The 14,314-nt window shown below is 37.1% G+C and overlaps 2 protein-coding genes across 2 annotated transcripts; one reads left to right on the top strand and one right to left on the bottom strand.

Annotated features, from left to right (window-relative positions):
• The first annotated feature begins 1,401 nt into the window (after positions 1 to 1,401).
• On the top strand, positions 1,402 to 8,394 carry LOC102588628 (homeobox-leucine zipper protein REVOLUTA). The gene is made up of 18 exons (XM_006340131.2): positions 1,402 to 2,775; positions 3,054 to 3,213; positions 3,594 to 3,679; positions 3,835 to 3,925; positions 4,027 to 4,122; positions 4,235 to 4,348; positions 4,438 to 4,521; positions 4,855 to 5,010; positions 5,091 to 5,165; positions 5,289 to 5,395; positions 5,514 to 5,688; positions 6,035 to 6,223; positions 6,335 to 6,415; positions 6,505 to 6,639; positions 6,736 to 7,070; positions 7,352 to 7,457; positions 7,725 to 7,874; positions 8,024 to 8,394. The coding sequence occupies exons 1-18, from the start codon at positions 2,543 to 2,545 to the stop codon at positions 8,174 to 8,176; spliced, it is 2,526 nt and encodes an 841-aa protein (XP_006340193.1). The 5' UTR covers positions 1,402 to 2,542; the 3' UTR covers positions 8,177 to 8,394.
• Positions 8,395 to 9,504: 1,110 nt separating this feature from the next.
• On the bottom strand, positions 9,505 to 13,868 carry LOC102588297 (CASP-like protein 5A2). Its single transcript, XM_006340130.2, has 3 exons — positions 13,347 to 13,868; positions 11,060 to 11,192; positions 9,505 to 10,050 (listed from the first exon to the last, which is right to left on the bottom strand). The coding sequence occupies exons 1-3, from the start codon at positions 13,556 to 13,558 to the stop codon at positions 9,859 to 9,861; spliced, it is 537 nt and encodes a 178-aa protein (XP_006340192.1). The 5' UTR covers positions 13,559 to 13,868; the 3' UTR covers positions 9,505 to 9,858.
• Between the last annotated feature and the right edge of the window lie 446 nt (positions 13,869 to 14,314).

Raw genomic sequence — 14,314 nt, 5'->3', positions numbered from 1 at the left:
TTGTACTTATTTTATAATATCTTTTACTAAATTTGGTCATAAATATTAAAATTTTATATCAAATATATCTATTTGTTATAAAATTTAATCTGATAATTGATAATTCAATCTTCAAATATTAATAAGTTCCGACAAATTGATTGGTTATTGAGAAAAACGAATTGTAGTAGAGTGATAAGTACTCCTTTGAGTACGAAGACTTTCACTCACAAAATTTTAAATGATTTTCAAGTAGAATGTGTGTCCGAACACTTTAATAGCAACACGAGAGCTTATAAAATCTTTTCATTTTATTCTTTTCAAACTTCACCTATGAGATTACATTAAGTAGGTTGTTGATTTAGTTGAAAGAAAAGACTACTTTTTAAGTCACAATTACAAATTTGTAATCAAACGATAGCTTATAATTTCATATAGGATATTTTATTTTTTAAATTTAGGAGTAGAAGAAGCAAAAATTAAGTGTACTATAAGGTGAAAGTCCAACCAATCAACTTAGCAAATGAGATTTTTCATTTGAATTAAATATTTATCAAAAATAACTTTTTTATGTTTTATTCTTGCCAGACTTAACTTACGAAATTGCACTAGATAAGTTCTTCTTTTTTATGTTCAATTCTCATTTGACTTAACTTACAATCGAAAATATTTTTTCTATATTCTATCTTCTTTAGACTTAACTTACGAAATTACACTAGATAAATTAGTCCTTTTATGTTCAATTTTCATCAGACTTAACTTAGGATCGTAAAAAACTTTTTTGCATTCTATCTTTCGTCAGACTTAACTTACGAAATTACACTAGATAAGTTAATTTTTTTTATGTCCAATTCTCATGAGACTTGACTTATGATAAAAAAAATAACCTTTTTACATTCTATCTTTCGTGAGACTTAACTTACGAGATTACACTGAATAAGTTATTGTTTCGGTGACAAAGGGAGAAGGAAAAAACAAAGAAAACAGAAAAACACAAGGAAGAACAGTGAGGGAAGCAAAGAAGGAGATAGCAGCATAAAAACACAGGCATTTTCGATTTGCGAGCTCAAAAAGCTTAGAAAATAACTTTTTTACATTCTATCTTCATTAGACTTAACTTATGAAATTACACTAGATAAGTTAATCTTTTTTATGTTCAATTCTCATCAGACTTGACTTACGATCGAAAATAACTTTTCTACATTCTATCTTCGTTAGACTTAACTTACGAAATTACACTAGATAAGTTAATTTTTTTTATGTCCAATTCTCATGAGACTTGACTTATGATAAAAAAAATAACCTTTTTACATTCTATCTTTCGTGAGACTTAACTTACGAGATTACACTGAATAAGTTATTGTTTCGGTGACAAAGGGAGAAGGAAAAAACAAAGAAAACAGAAAAACACAAGGAAGAACAGTGAGGGAAGCAAAGAAGGAGATAGCAGCATAAAAACACAGGCATTTTCGATTTGCGAGCTCAAAAAGCTTTAACTCAAGCAAAATTCCCAAACATTACTGTCTCTCTCACCCATTCTCTCTCCATTTCTTTCTTTTTCCCCCTTTTTCCTCACCCACCACTCTTAATTTTTCATCATCTTACACAAAAACATCTCCTCTCTCTCTTAAAACAATAAAAATTCAATCTTTTTTTGTTGTTCCTAAAAAAAACCATGTGTTTTAGAGTTTGTTTCAGTTTCAGATCTTAAGGGGTTGTTTCTACTAATGTTTTGAACCTTTTTTTTCTTCTGGGGTTGAATAAAAACAGAAGAGAAAATCAAGAATCAGAGAAATTTATTTTTTTTCACTCTGTTTGTGAAGGGGTGGTTCTTGTTTTTCTGTATAGAGTAAAGGGTGTTTGTTTGTGTGATTTGTTTTGTCTACTTTAAGAGAATTCATCCATCTCTTTTTCAGTGATATTTGGGAAAAAGAACTCCATTTTTGGCTTGTAACCCGAAAATTCAGGTTGGGTCTCAAACGTGTCATTTGTTCCAGCTCAGAATCTTGAAATTCATAAAAAGAATTAAGTTTTTTTTTTGCTTAAAGATTCCAAAAATTTGAGAGTTTTGAAGCAAAAACCAAAGGGCTATTGGTAGAAAGTTAAAGTTTTTTTTAATGATGATGGAGTTTGGAGGTTTGTGTGAATGGAAATGGTGTAGTAAAGTATCAAACACGAGTAATTTACAGCTTAAGTGAATTTTATTTTTTTTGTTGTCCTTTTGTGCCATATCTTTCGTTGAGCAGTTTTGGCTGTACCTTAATTTGTAAGTTTAGCGTGAAGTGTATGTTTGAGCCTTGTGTAGAAACCAAAAGGGGGAGAACCTAGGAATCTTCTAGTTCAATCAAGATCGTCCATTTAATCTTGTCTGAGATCCCTAGAAAAAAAAAGGAACAAAAGAAAAAGATAAAGTCTTTGTTTCAGAGAATCTTAGTTCTCTGTATAGATATATATACATATATATATAAAGCTGCTAAGGAAGTAGTTTCAGGGAATATATCTACTTGGGGGTGTTTTGAAAATCTTGATTTTTTTAATTGTGGGGTTTGGGATTTGAGGGAAAATGGCTATGGTGGCTCAGCAGCATAGGGAGAGTAGTAGTGGTAGTATTACTAAACATCTTGATAGTAGTGGAAAGTATGTTCGTTATACGGCGGAGCAAGTTGAGGCTTTGGAGAGGGTTTATGCAGAGTGTCCTAAGCCTAGCTCGTTGCGTCGACAGCAATTGATCCGTGAATGCCATATTCTGTCGAATATCGAGCCTAAGCAGATCAAAGTTTGGTTTCAGAACAGAAGGTACACTGTCATTGTTTAGTTTTTCCCAAATTTGGTTTATGTTTTCTTGTTAATTGCATACATTTTATGTCTATAGTGTACTGTTGATCTGTACTTCACTTTGTTTAGTATTGCTCAAATCTTGTATTAATTAGATCAGTGATGATAAACTGGAATGTATCACTGTGGTTCTCCTTGCCTAGGCTTGTTGATTGGGTGGTAGGGTATCTGTAAATTTTAGGTGATTGGGAAATTGAGCTTAGAGTTTGGTATGGAGGGTAAACTTTGTATCATTTCAGGTGTCGCGAGAAGCAAAGGAAAGAGTCTTCTCGATTACAGACTGTGAACAGAAAGTTGTCTGCGATGAATAAACTGTTGATGGAGGAGAATGACCGCTTGCAGAAACAAGTGTCGCAGCTTGTATGTGAAAATGGCTATATGCGGCAACAATTGCAAAGTGTAAGTTAACTTAATTCTTTGTTTATTTTTAATGTCCAAAAGCTCTATGTGTTGCTTACTGTAGATTAATGTCAAACATATCTTGTCTTTTTTGTTAACTTGATGTATTCTGCTGAAGTGTCTACTCACTGTGTATTCTAAGATATACAAAATTCCACCTCTATTGAGTCCATGATTTTAATCAGTCAGTCTTATAATTCTGGAATGTTTTACTTTATATTTGGGACTAAATTTATATGGCATTGTTTTTGTGTAGTAGTACAAGAAACATTTAAGGGCCCGTGACTTAAATGTTGTGAGATGACAGATATCACCAGTCATTTGTGGATCAAGAGGACTTAATTTAAGCTTACTTAAGACTCTACTTGTGTTTTCTGCAGGTATCGGCGGCCACTACTGATGTAAGTTGTGAATCAGTGGTAACCACCCCTCAGCATTCCCTTAGAGATGCTAACAATCCTGCTGGGTAATAATTTCAAACAGCTATTTTTCCCACCCCTTACTTATATGGTGTTCATTCTCGAACGTGTTCATACTGTATCTTTGGAGGAAATAAATGGCATATATCACAAGTTAAGGGACTGATTTTTTTTATCTAAGTCATGTTTATTCTCTATGCAGACTACTACCAATTGCAGAAGAAACCTTGGCAGAGTTCCTTTCTAAGGCTACAGGAACTGCTGTCGATTGGGTCCCGATGCCTGGGATGAAGGTTGAACTCTAGTCAATCATCTTTTACTTTTAAAAATTCAGTATTTCCATCTGTATCATTGACCAGACGGCTAAAAGGCAATATTCTCATTCTATTGTCAGCCTGGTCCGGATTCAGTTGGGATTTTTGCCATCTCACACAGTTGCAGTGGAGTGGCAGCCCGAGCATGTGGTCTTGTTAGTTTAGAGCCAACAAAGGTAAACAATTGTGGAAAGTTTATTTAGAAATATTACTGCTGCTCCATTGCTATTCTTGGTCCTTCGATGATTGTAGATGTTGTCAGCTTTTTCTAACTAAAATATTTTACAGATTGCTGAGATCCTCAAAGATCGACCTTCTTGGTTCCGGGACTGCCGGAATGTTGAAGTTATCACTATCTTTCCTGCTGGAAATGGTGGTACAGTTGAGCTTTTGTATACACAGGTGAATACCTTCACTTCAATCTTTATTATGTTGTACTTCTGATTTGATTGGCTACCGCATTGAGGGGATCAATGAATCATTTCTTTCAGATATATGCTCCTACCACTCTGGCTCCCGCACGTGATTTATGGACGCTGAGATACACAACAACTCTAGACAATGGTAGTCTCGTGGTAAGCAGTCCTTCACATTAGAGTGAGCTTGTGTAGGCTACCTGGCCACTTTTATTAGTTCTGGCATTCCCTGTTTAACTAGTCTTTTAACATCTCAACCTTTCAATCCTTGGATTGAACAAAAGTCTAGAAATGTAATATTTGGATCATATTTAACTAAATGCTGCATTTTAATCCCCGTCTAGACATTTGAGGATCTTGCTACTTAAGTATGATACTTGGATCCATTATTTGTGATTCTTAATAGTGAATTCTATTAGCTGTGCCATTTCGTATATGTTGCTGATAGTTTCTTTTTGTGTGTGGCATCAATTTTCCCCCCACCTCACCAAGGTTTGTGAAAGATCCCTATCTGGTAATGGGCCTGGCCCAAATCCTGCTGCTGCTTCCCAGTTTGTAAGAGCTCAAATGCTTCCATCTGGATATCTGATTCGACCGTGTGACGGTGGAGGATCAATCATACATATTGTTGACCACCTGAATCTTGAGGTTAGATTTTGCATAGTACTGCATCTTTGTCATGAACCTGTTTCACTTGGTAGCTGCAATTCACTGCATATATTTTTCAGGCATGGAGTGCCCCTGAGATTTTGCGTCCACTCTATGAATCGTCAAAAGTTGTTGCACAGAAAATGACTATTGCAGTGAGTTCAGCCCTTTGTTATCATTTAATACTGCATATAAATATGCATTCATCACACTTTTCATAGCTTACTGCCACAGTAGAAGCAACACTGATTTCATGCTTTAATCTGTTTCCTGTGAAGGCACTGCGCTATGCAAGGCAATTAGCGCAAGAGACTAGCGGCGAGGTAGTATATGGTCTAGGAAGGCAACCTGCTGTTCTTCGAACATTTAGCCAGAGATTATGCAGGTGATGCTTATTTCTGATTTTTGTTGTGTGGCTTTGAGATGTAGAAATTTTATGCTCTTTTGAGTTGCCAACCGAAGAACATATACATGTACCTTATTAGGCCATTTCTATATTGCAGAGGGTTCAATGATGCCATTAATGGATTCGGCGACGATGGCTGGTCAATGTTAAGTTCAGATGGTGCTGAAGATGTCATAGTTGCTGTCAATTCAAGGAAGAACCTCGCCACCACCTCCGTTCCTCTTTCGTCCCTTGGAGGCATCCTTTGTGCCAAAGCATCAATGCTACTCCAGGTGAATAGTGGATCTTTCTTGAACTGATCAGAAATTTTTAGTGGACAAGTTACCTTTTCCTTGTTAATACACAGCTAACAGAAGTTCACAAGTTAATTTTTGCATCATCTTTTGTGATACCTGCTGAGTTACTGGTCCATATCGGCAATAGATAGACTTGATTCAAAAGAGAAGCTTTCTGTAGTGGCCTTGTTTCATGGAGAACTGGCTCATTTGTTTAGGAAAGAATCGGGATTCCTTGAATGTTAAAGCATGATAATTTTCCTCATTATTTTTGCTTGACATGCGATGTATGAACTCGTAACTGGATCAATGAGAATAACTTAACTCTTTTGTTTCATGACAGAATGTTCCTCCTGCAGTACTGGTTCGGTTTCTGAGGGAGCACCGTTCAGAGTGGGCGGACTTTAATGTTGATGCTTTTGTAGCTTCTGCATTGAAATCTTGTCCGTATACATATCCTGGGATGAGGCCTACCAGATTTACCGGAAGCCAGATAATAATGCCACTTGGCCACACAATTGAGCATGAAGAAGTAAGCAGTTTGCACTCCTTCCTTCTTTCAATTGCTACGCTTGTTGCTAATATAATTATATAAATAATATTATACTTGAGACTTCTTCTCATTTTTGTTTTTGCTTTACAGATGCTTGAAGTTATTAGACTCGAAGGGCACTCTATTGGACAGGAAGATGCTTTTATGCCAAGAGATATTCACCTTTTACAGGTACTTCAGCCTATACTTTGATGTTTCCGTGTGCTGTACTTCACAAACATCCTTGAAGGATATAATGCTAACACAACAATCATTTCCAGATGTGTAGTGGCACTGATGAGAATGCAGTTGGAGCCTGTTCTGAACTTGTTTTTGCCCCTATTGATGAGATGTTTCCAGATGATGCACCTTTGCTCCCCTCCGGGTTTCGCATTATTCCTCTCGAATCAAAATCAGTTGAGTAAATTATCCATCCACGATTCCATTTAATTTAGCGAATGAGCTGAGTTGAACATTAACATTATAGCATGACTTGTGATTTTATTATTCAGGGTGATGCCCAGGATACATTGAACGCACATAGAACATTAGATCTAGCATCAAGTCTCGAAGTGGGCCCAGCAAGGAACTCGGCTACCGGAGATATGGCCTCTTGTTACAGTGCACGATCTGTACTGACAATCGCTTTCCAATTTCCATTTGAGGACAATCTTCAGGACAATGTGGCTACCATGGCCCGACAGTATGTTCGCAGTGTGGTTTCGTCTGTCCAACGAGTTGCCATGGCAATATCTCCTACAGGAATGAATCCAACACTGGGGGCCAAGCTTTCTCCAGGCTCACCAGAAGCTGTAACATTGTCGCATTGGATCTGCCAGAGCTATAGGTAAGGTCCTCACAACTATAATCTTCTTGTGAGCCGTGATGATTTTTTGATCATTGCGACACTTGTTCCCTTCTGTTCTGCTCAACGTTTTGCTTTTCATATTCATGATCATGCTTGCTAGTTTTGGCTTACTGCATCTCTGATTTTCAGTAAGAAGTAAGAGTACTGTTGATTATTTGAGAAATTTTTTCCTTTCTCAACTTATTGAGAAAATATACCAGAGTTTTTGAAGTGCTTGTCTGATTGTTAACATTCCATGTTCTTTTGCATTTAATCTCCAGTTATCACATGGGAACAGAGTTACTTCGAGCTGATTCTAGTGGCGATGAATCAGTACTAAAGAATCTCTGGCAACACCAGGATGCTATTTTATGCTGCTCATTGAAGGTATGAAGTTCTCTTGCTACAGAATTTATGAACTCGCCTTGATATAACATATTTCATTTGTGATTAAGAAACACTGTATGTTATGTTGCTATGAAACATGAACATATACATAAAGAAGAACTTATCTGATTGGCGTTTAATTGTCCTCATTAGTGTTCCAGACATTTTTTTGACATTCCCATATTAAATATTCTCGTTATGTTCCAGTCTTTTGTCTTGTTACAAGAATGTGTCAGTAGGTTGATGATGTTCTCTCTGTTGTTGCAGTCGCTTCCAGTTTTCATTTTTGCTAATAAGGCCGGACTTGACATGCTGGAGACAACATTAGTTGCATTACAGGACATTTCTCTAGATAAGATATTCGATGAACCCGGAAGGGAAGTGTTGCTCTCAGAATTTGCCAAGATCATGGAACAGGTAATTAGCTACTCCGTAGTCTGTAGACTATTCTGATGCTGCAAAATTCATTTTGTCTTTGGGTATAATGGTTTGATCCACAGGCTATTGCAGAGCCAAAAGACCAAAGTTGAGGTTGTTTTCGTCTGACTGTAGTTTCTTGACCACAGGGTTTCGCGTGTTTGCCGGGTGGTATCTGCATGTCAACAATGGGACGACATATTTCATATGAACAAGCTATTGCATGGAAAGTCTTTGCTTCGTCTGAAGAAAACGCTGTCCACTGCTTGGCCTTTTCATTTATTAACTGGTCATTCGTGTAATGCTGTCATTTTTTTTTCTTTTTTCGACCTTTCTCACAGAACACTAATAGCCAGGAACACAGTTGAATGAATGCGGGGACAAACGAAAATTTTTGTAATATGTAAAATTCCCAGTTTCTTCTGCATTAATTTAATTAAACTGGAAGTTGTATTTCATTTCTTGAATTCTTGATACTCGTGTAAATCTTAATAGTGCAGCTTTCTTTTTTTTGAGTGAAGTTGCTTGTTTCTGAATGTTTTTACAACTGAATGTTAGTCCAGAAAGCTTTTGATTTATATAAGGTCACCTGCCACTGCTATCTTTCGGGTAAATCGAGCTTGATCAAAAAAGCGTACAGTGTATTTGTTCCTGTTCAACCAACTCGATCACCTTTACGTGTACCGTAGATTCAGAAAGCTTTAGTGTTACACTAATACTTTGACCTGCAATAGCTACCATAGCTTCTTTTTTATAACACATCAAATTTATCATATATGACTAAATAAAGACGCTTAATAATAGCTGCTTGTAGCCCCCAAGGCCTAGCTCAAGTGGCAAAAGGTGGAGGATTTGTGGCTTAGGTCACAGGTTCAAGCCCCACACCATGCAAAGCAAAGCCCGGTATTTAAGTGGAGAAGGTAGAGGGGCGGGCCCATTATCCACCGAGTTTTAGAAAGGCTGTGATTGGTCCAAAGGGCGGGTCACAGACGGATTTCTCGGTTATCAAAAAAAATAAAAAATAAAAAAAATAATAATAGCTGCTTGTAGCCCCCAAGGCCTAGCTCAAGCGCCAAAAGGTGGAGGATTTGTGGCTTAGGTCACAGGTTCAAGCCCCACACCATGCAAAGCAAAGCCCGGTATTTAAGTGGAGAAGGGTAGAGGGGCGGGCCCATTATCCACCGAGTTTAGAAGGCTGTGATTGGTCCAAAGGGCGGGTCACAGACGGGATTTCTCGGTTATCAAAAAAAATAAAAAAATAATAATAGCTGCTTGTAGCCCCCAAGGCCTAGCTCAAGCGCCAAAAGGTGGAGGATTTGTGGCTTAGGTCACAGGTTCAAGCCCCACACCATGCAAAGCAAAGCCCGGTATTTAAGTGGAGAAGGGTAGAGGGGCGGGCCCATTATCCACCGAGTTTTAGAAAGGCTGTGATTGGTCCAAAGGGCGGGTCACAGACGGGATTTCTCGGTTATCAAAAAAAAATAAAAAAAATAATAATAGCTGCTTGTAAACATTACATATACCCACTGTCACAATATATATAGCACATTTCTTTCAAAATTTTCAAGATGATTCACTGTCTCTTAAGACTAGTCAAAATAGTGTCGCATAAATTAAGACAGAGAAAGTATTTCAATAAAAGGTACCAGTGAAATAATGACAACAGAAATAGAGTAGTCATATGCTAGGAAGAATGGCTACATGATATGGCATTTTCAGTGTCAGACAATTTAAGCTATGTGATGTCAAGACTGCCTGCTAGAAATTTATGTGCAAACCTTCATATCTAGCAACAGAGTAGAGCACAGCTCAATTTCCCAAATTAGCCTGCTTTACGCAATCTGTATTTACACACAGCAGCAGCAATTGTATGTTTTTGGGGGACAATGATCATCTAGACAAAATTTTACAACATCAAAACAAAAGGCAGTACTTTCACAAGATATATTTTGGCGTCGTTTGTAATTTCCTTGAGAGCCCTTCTTCACCTGGATGCAAGTGACCAAAAGTTTAAGAGAAATGAAGGCAAAGCACAGAACCAGCTAAGAAAAGCCATGGCAGTAGCAGTCTCGAACTCTAAGCAGTGATTTTGAGAGCAGACACCGAGGTCATTGCCAATCAGTACAGTAATGCCAGCAGAAGCACAGGCTGCAGCAAACATGAGGGTAGAAGTGACCTGCAAGAAAGACATTCATGAAGAAGATAAATGGCAAGAAGTCATCAATCTGGAAATATGCTCCACAATGAGCTTATTTACAATCTTATATTATATGAACAAAGTTGAATGTGGTGAATGGGCAGTGGCGGAGCCAGGATTTTACCAAGAGAATTCAAAATATAAAAAAGTAAACACACGAGCCTTCCTTATAGGAGAAAGAGTAACTTTGGATTCTATGCTTACTTGAGAATTTCTTTTGATTTCATCCACATTGTACATGGAAGACGTTTCCTCCTTCAATGGAGATTCAACATCTATGTGCTTTCAAATCAATTACATATTGATAAAAACTAATTTTGACATTGGAATTTGCATATATATAGTGTACTTTTTGATGATTGGGGTTTCATCTCCGCCCATGGGTGGGAATATACTGTTAGAAGTAACTCTAATGTCACTCTTTATGAGATATTTAAAAGACAATTAACTTTTCAAAATTTGGTACATGGTAATTTGCACAATAAAGCGGACGAGTTAAAACCCCATGTTAAAGAAGAACTTTTATGGCTGACCTCACGTATCTATATCTTAAGAGATGAAAGATGGATCAAAAATTTCCAAGAATACACTAAGAAATTGCAAAACTTCCATAGGAAATTAACGGAATCCAAAATATCTGCATTAAGCTTTTTCATACCAATGCAAGGTAAAAAGTTGGAACACTTATTGATATTTTACTCATCAAACAATACAAAATCACAGCACTAATGTATTGAACCGATTCTTATGGGAGCTTTTCTCTGTCGTATCAAGTCCTTGCATGTCTGATTGTACCAAATTGTGCAAGGGCCATCAACTTTCTAGTTTCTATGAAGATCCAAATTTTTGTATCACACGAAGAAATCAGAATGTTTGACAAGTTGATATGCATCTTTTTTATCGTACAAGAATACTACTTCAATAATCCCTTCATTTAGCACAAATACTATTACGTGATCAAGTTTTTGATGAATCTGTAGCAACTTACCCCATCACCGACAGCAAATAAGCTCACAACCCGAGAATTTTGCAAGCACCGTCCAACAAGGAGAGCATAAACATCAAGAATTCCTAGAGACAAGCTCCATAAGCTCTGCAAGCCAGCAGCAGCGACAAGGTAACTGGAAAACCAGATAAGATGAAAAATTCACCATAAAGCAACACAACTTCCAGTAAGCATGTTTTTTATCAAAGGGCCAAAATACATAGCACGTACGAAAATATAAGCCAAATATAAGATACCACCCAAAAGAAAAGAGTTCTTAGATTTCCTTCACTCGCGTTTAAAGAAGAGGTCCAAACTTCTAACAAGATATATGATGAATTATTGGCAGCATTTGCAGCCCAATTAGTTGACTTCAAGTCAATGGAGATACCACGTGATTAACTAGCACATTTAGGCAATACTAGATCTATGTTAACAACAGAACTGAACAATGTCCGCTTCGTACAACCATCCAGTGAGGTAATGTGACAGAAAAGATATTAATAAAAGGAGCAAAAGGTACCCCCCTCCCCAACTATATACAAAATCTTAATTTGATCTTCAAAATTTACAAATAGTACAACCATCAAGGCATCAACAGACTTTGCCGGCAAATTACCTTTTTCTTTTAGGAGGATGATAAATATCATATTTACACAGCACCAACCAGTACAAATTAACAACCTGTGGCGCAGTGAGGATGTACCAATACATAAGATGCCTGTCACCGTACTACAACGAGACTTGAACCTGAGTCACTGGACTCGCTAACCACTATATTTATACTTCCGATATAAGTTATAGACTTTATAGGCTGAAATTTTTAGCATATCCAGTGGAGAATTAACACATCCTCCATCAGAAGGCCACAACCCCATCTCCCAGCAATTGTTTTTTTCTATAAGGTAGTTAAGAAAAATGGAAAGATTTGCTTTCTTTTAACTGGATCCTTCTTCTTTGTCAACGCTACTAAGGACCCATAGGCAATTGACTTGAGCCTTGGGGTTTGCTCCCTTTCAAGGTCTCAAGTTCGAAACCCACTGGGTGCAAACAATTTCTGAGGGCCATCGGACTGGGTAAAACCTGAATTAACCGTGGTGCACTTGCGGGAAACTCCTTGCCGAGGGCCTGTGCACCCCCGGGATTAGTCGGGGCTCAAAGAGACTCGGACACCCGGTGCAAATCAAAAAAAAAAAAGATAATGAGAATGCGTATACAAAGCATGACCTTTCCAAGATGTGCAAGGTGCCCCTCAGCCTTCCAACGGGGAAGACTTCAACATGAAAGTCAATTTCCATTCTTCCTGGTGGAGTTGCTCATCCCCATTGGGAGTTTGGGTAGTTAGTAGGAAAGTACCTAGTTCAGTGACGCCTATTGCCTTCGTCTTATTCAAGTCGCAGTACGTGGGTTAAGGTTGATGAGGAATAAGTCGTTTCCCCCCTCTTTCCATGGAAATGTGTCAAAGGAATAGGCACATTTAGAGTTGCGGGACTTGAAGGAATAGAATGCCCCGTCCCCCGTGTCTCTCAGTATGGTTAACACTGGGTGTTCCCAAGCAGTGAAACTTACACCTATTCACCTTAAGTTCATCCAGAGTTCCTTACCCTCATGCACATTTTATTCATTAAGCCATCTTCCTATCAATGTTAAGGAGTCAACTGAGCATCTCCAGATTGAATAGCAAGTTAGAAATAAGTTATCCAAGAAGGCTCCACTACGAAGGGGCAACTATCATTTCACATCTGATAAAATTGAAACAGCTAATCTGATGGCATACAGAACATGAATGACCTTTTATTATACAAAAAAAAGTTTGAAAAATCAAACTGCCAGGCACACTTGTTCCACACAATACACCACGAAGTCGCATACTATATGATCATCTAAAAATCAGCCCATTCTCAATTCGTTCAATTGATTTCTCAGATGGCCACTCAACTAATAGTTATCATCTCAAAAAGTCATCTTTCTTCTTGATTCCAATTTTCTTCAGTAGAGAAAATGGTTTTTCTGAGATAACAACGAGTGACCATGTGAGAAATCAACTCCAATTCATCTAATTGACAAATTGAAGTGAAGCATCCAAAGCTCAGCTCCAAAATTTCCGTACAAACTGTCAACACATAAATATTGCAAAGAGAACACTCATTAACTAAACACATCTCTTCAGTATGAACTCAAATATTACTGCTACCATTTGCAATTACGCCTAAACTTAAACATCTAACTCACATATCTTATCTAAACATGATCGGAACTGAAATTTGTGCTTTCAGAACAAAAATATTACCAGAAAGCTGTGACGGAAGGAAAATCAGCGGTAGTAGCCATAACGCAAAGCGAGACAACAGCAAATACAAACTGAGCGAAACGTAAGAAGGATCCACCAATCGTCCCAGGCATTCCTTGAACATCCTTCATCCTTACTCTCGGCACGTTAGCTGCTTCCGTTTGCAACGGTGGTGCGTCAACAGGATGTACTGAACCGTTGCTCACACTCATTTTCTGTTTATTGATTGAACTTTTGTCCTCCTCTTCTTCTTCTTCAGTTACCAACCAGTAACCACCACCAACAAAACAAACAAGTTACAATCAATTCACCAACAAATCATTCCAATTTTGCTTAACTAATTGTGCGATCTACAACTTCAATTGGACAGATCCGGAGCTGGAGAAATCTCCGGCTGGCGGAACCCTAGTGCCGGCACAGATTGATCGGAGCAAGGGATATATGTATGTCGCCTGGAAATTGAAAGGTGGTGAATAATTGGTCAGAAGTTGTTGGGAGTCGGAATTGTCCGAAGTAGACATTATTCTTCTCAGCCATACTTTTCATACAGTAACTATTTTTCGTATTCATTTTTACTTGTCACGATATTTTTTATTTTTACTTATCACGTTATTTTTTTGAGAATAGAAATATAATTTTTCATCATATTAATACTAATATTTAATTATTTCTTAAGTGACATACAAAATATAAAATGGACAAATAAGAATAAAGGAAGAAATGGTATCTTGGTATAATTTGTTGAATATCTAATTTAAAATATTAAATTAATTTAATTTACTTTAACTCTAAATATTAATTAAATTGACTCTCGTAAATTGAGTAAATAAATATTTTTTGGACTTTTTATTTCTTTTGATAAAAAAAGTCAAAATCGTCCTTTGCACATATTAAAAATGTCTTTAAAGTGCTTTTTTATTACTTATTGAATCAAAATAAAATTTATCTCTTCTTCCACTTATTAAATT

This window comes from Solanum tuberosum, unplaced genomic scaffold (assembly GCF_000226075.1).
Source record: "Solanum tuberosum cultivar DM 1-3 516 R44 unplaced genomic scaffold, SolTub_3.0 scf00017, whole genome shotgun sequence".
NCBI lineage: Eukaryota > Viridiplantae > Streptophyta > Magnoliopsida > Solanales > Solanaceae > Solanum > Solanum tuberosum.
The sequence above is the reverse complement of the archived record's forward strand: the minus strand, read 5'-3'. Positions and strand labels throughout refer to the sequence as shown.